General features: G+C 43.1%; 1 protein-coding gene across 2 annotated transcripts in view; it reads left to right on the top strand.

The window, feature by feature from the left end:
* Positions 1 to 2,024, top strand: part of chmp7 (charged multivesicular body protein 7) — an 11,768-nt gene that overhangs the window by 2,527 nt on the left and 7,217 nt on the right. Inside the window, exons 2-4 of one of the 2 annotated variants that reach the window (XM_016515704.1) lie at positions 381 to 475; positions 1,096 to 1,276; positions 1,380 to 1,551. In XM_016515704.1, coding sequence (XP_016371190.1) covers positions 385 to 475; positions 1,096 to 1,276; positions 1,380 to 1,551 — 444 coding nt within the window. In that variant the 5' untranslated portion in view covers positions 381 to 384. Of the gene's footprint in view, positions 1 to 380; positions 657 to 759; positions 932 to 1,095; positions 1,277 to 1,379; positions 1,552 to 2,024 lie in introns of both variants that reach the window. The other variant, XM_016515705.1, reaches the window with a different exon arrangement.

The raw sequence follows: 2,024 nt of genomic DNA, 5'->3' as shown, positions 1-2,024 counted from the left end.
ACTTGTTCAGATGACAATATCCGGTGAAAATTCTTATTTGGGTCATATTCCAAGACGTAGTCTAGCATCTGTGATTACTAAGTATGGAGTACTGGAGCCGTGCCAGAGTACAACCCACGCAAGGAAGATAATTCCGCAAGTAACTGCAATTCCATGTTTTCAAACAGAGATGGCGACAAAGAGGCAAAACTTACGGACTGCAACTTTAACTAATTGCATTTAATGTAATTGCAAATAACATGCAGTTAAGTGTCTAAAAACAATACATTCAGTTTGCACTTATGTGCATTCTTTTAAAATGTATTATTTCCATAATTAGTACTCTAAAGTGTACTTCTTTTATGCTGGGGTAGTAATCATTCAAACTCTTTCATTCACAGCACAATGTCGGTTTCAGTGGAGAAGAGGGATGCGTGGTTCCCCCCGGACTGGGAGGATGACGAGCGAATGGCTTTCTTGTTCTCTGCCTTCAAAGATAACCGAGATGTTGACTGTACAGACTGGGATGGGAAGATAGACTTCTGGAGTCCTCTGATCATTGATCACTGCAGGCGACGCGGATCGGTGTGTGTGAATCTGCAGGAGCTGAATGAGAGCTTCAGGAGGAAGGGCTCTGTTCCTCTGGGTTTGAGTACGGTACTTCAGAGCATGATCAGGTAAGTCACTGTCACCTCAAGTACAAAGTCTCGTAGATCACGAACTGTAATCAGTACATGGATTTATAGCATGCTGTGCGGATTTGTTCTATTGTCCTTCTAGAAGCGGGAAGGTGCAAAAGGAATCAGACTTTGCAGCAAATGTAGACTCGGGCTGGTTGTTGTGGGGTGTTGGTCTCTTGTTAGTTCGACCTCTGAAATGGACTCTGTCAGCTCTGCTGGGCAGTGGGAGAGTCCCACTGGAGGAATCGTTTGTTGTGATAGACCTGGTGAAAGTAAGTGTAGAACTAACACCATTAATGCTCATTTCCATCCTTAATAGACTACTGCTTGCTAAAATGTTTGGGGTCAGATTCATAAACAGAGCAAATTAGCGTGAGAGCGTAATCTAGGGCTGTCGCGATTCGTCGATATTATTCGACTATTTTTTCCTTCAAAGAGAACCGAGATGTTGACTGTACAGACTGGGATGGGAAGATAGACTTCTGGAGTCCTCTGATCATTGATCACTGCAGGCGACGCGGATCGGTGTGTGTGAATCTGCAGGAGCTGAATGAGAGCTTCAGGAGGAAGGGCTCTGTTCCTCTGGGTTTGAGTACGGTACTTCAGAGCATGATCAGGTAAGTCACTGTCACCTCAAGTACAAAGTCGCGTAGATCACGAACTGTAATCAGTACATGGATTTATAGCACGCTGTGCGGATTTGTTCTATTGTCCTTCTAGAAGCGGGAAGGTGCAAAAGGAATCAGACTTTGCAGCAAATGTAGACTCGGGCTGGTTGTTGTGGGGTGTTGGACTCTTGTTAGTTCGACCTCTGAAATGGACTCTGTCAGCTCTGCTGGGCAGTGGGAGAGTCCCACTGGAGGAATCGTTTGTTGTGATAGACCTGGTGAAAGTAAGTGTAGAACTAACACCATTAATGCTCATTTCCAGCCTTTATGGACTACTGCTTGCTAAAATGTTTGGGTTCAAATTCATAAACAGAGCAAATTAGCGTGAGAGCGTAATCTAGGGCTGTCGCGATTCGTCGATATTATTCGACTATTCGATTTTTTTAAATCCTCGACTTCAGTTTGCTCGCGTCAACTAACCGGCAAAATACCGGAAGTGGCGCATTTCACGGACGAGAATCCATAAAACACATTATTAGACTGTTTCCCAAGGCTGCATGATATTATTTTTAATGCATGATACATAATTAAACATAATTGTGAATTCACAAAAGCTACGATTTAATTAATTAATTATATGCGATGCAGTTCTAATACAGTATATGCGCTTTAATTATTTACATGCGTGTAGGTTAAGTCACAGCGTCACACAGCGGCTCCGTTCACAGTAGTTCCACAGGAACTGTTATCATTTACA

The sequence above is a fragment of the Sinocyclocheilus rhinocerous genome, unplaced genomic scaffold (assembly GCF_001515625.1).
Source record: "Sinocyclocheilus rhinocerous isolate Xijiao unplaced genomic scaffold, SAMN03320098_v1.1 scaffold1198, whole genome shotgun sequence".
Classification (NCBI taxonomy): Eukaryota; Metazoa; Chordata; class Actinopteri; order Cypriniformes; family Cyprinidae; genus Sinocyclocheilus; species Sinocyclocheilus rhinocerous.
Note: the sequence above shows the minus strand (reverse complement) of the source record. Positions and strands in the feature narration are given on the sequence as shown.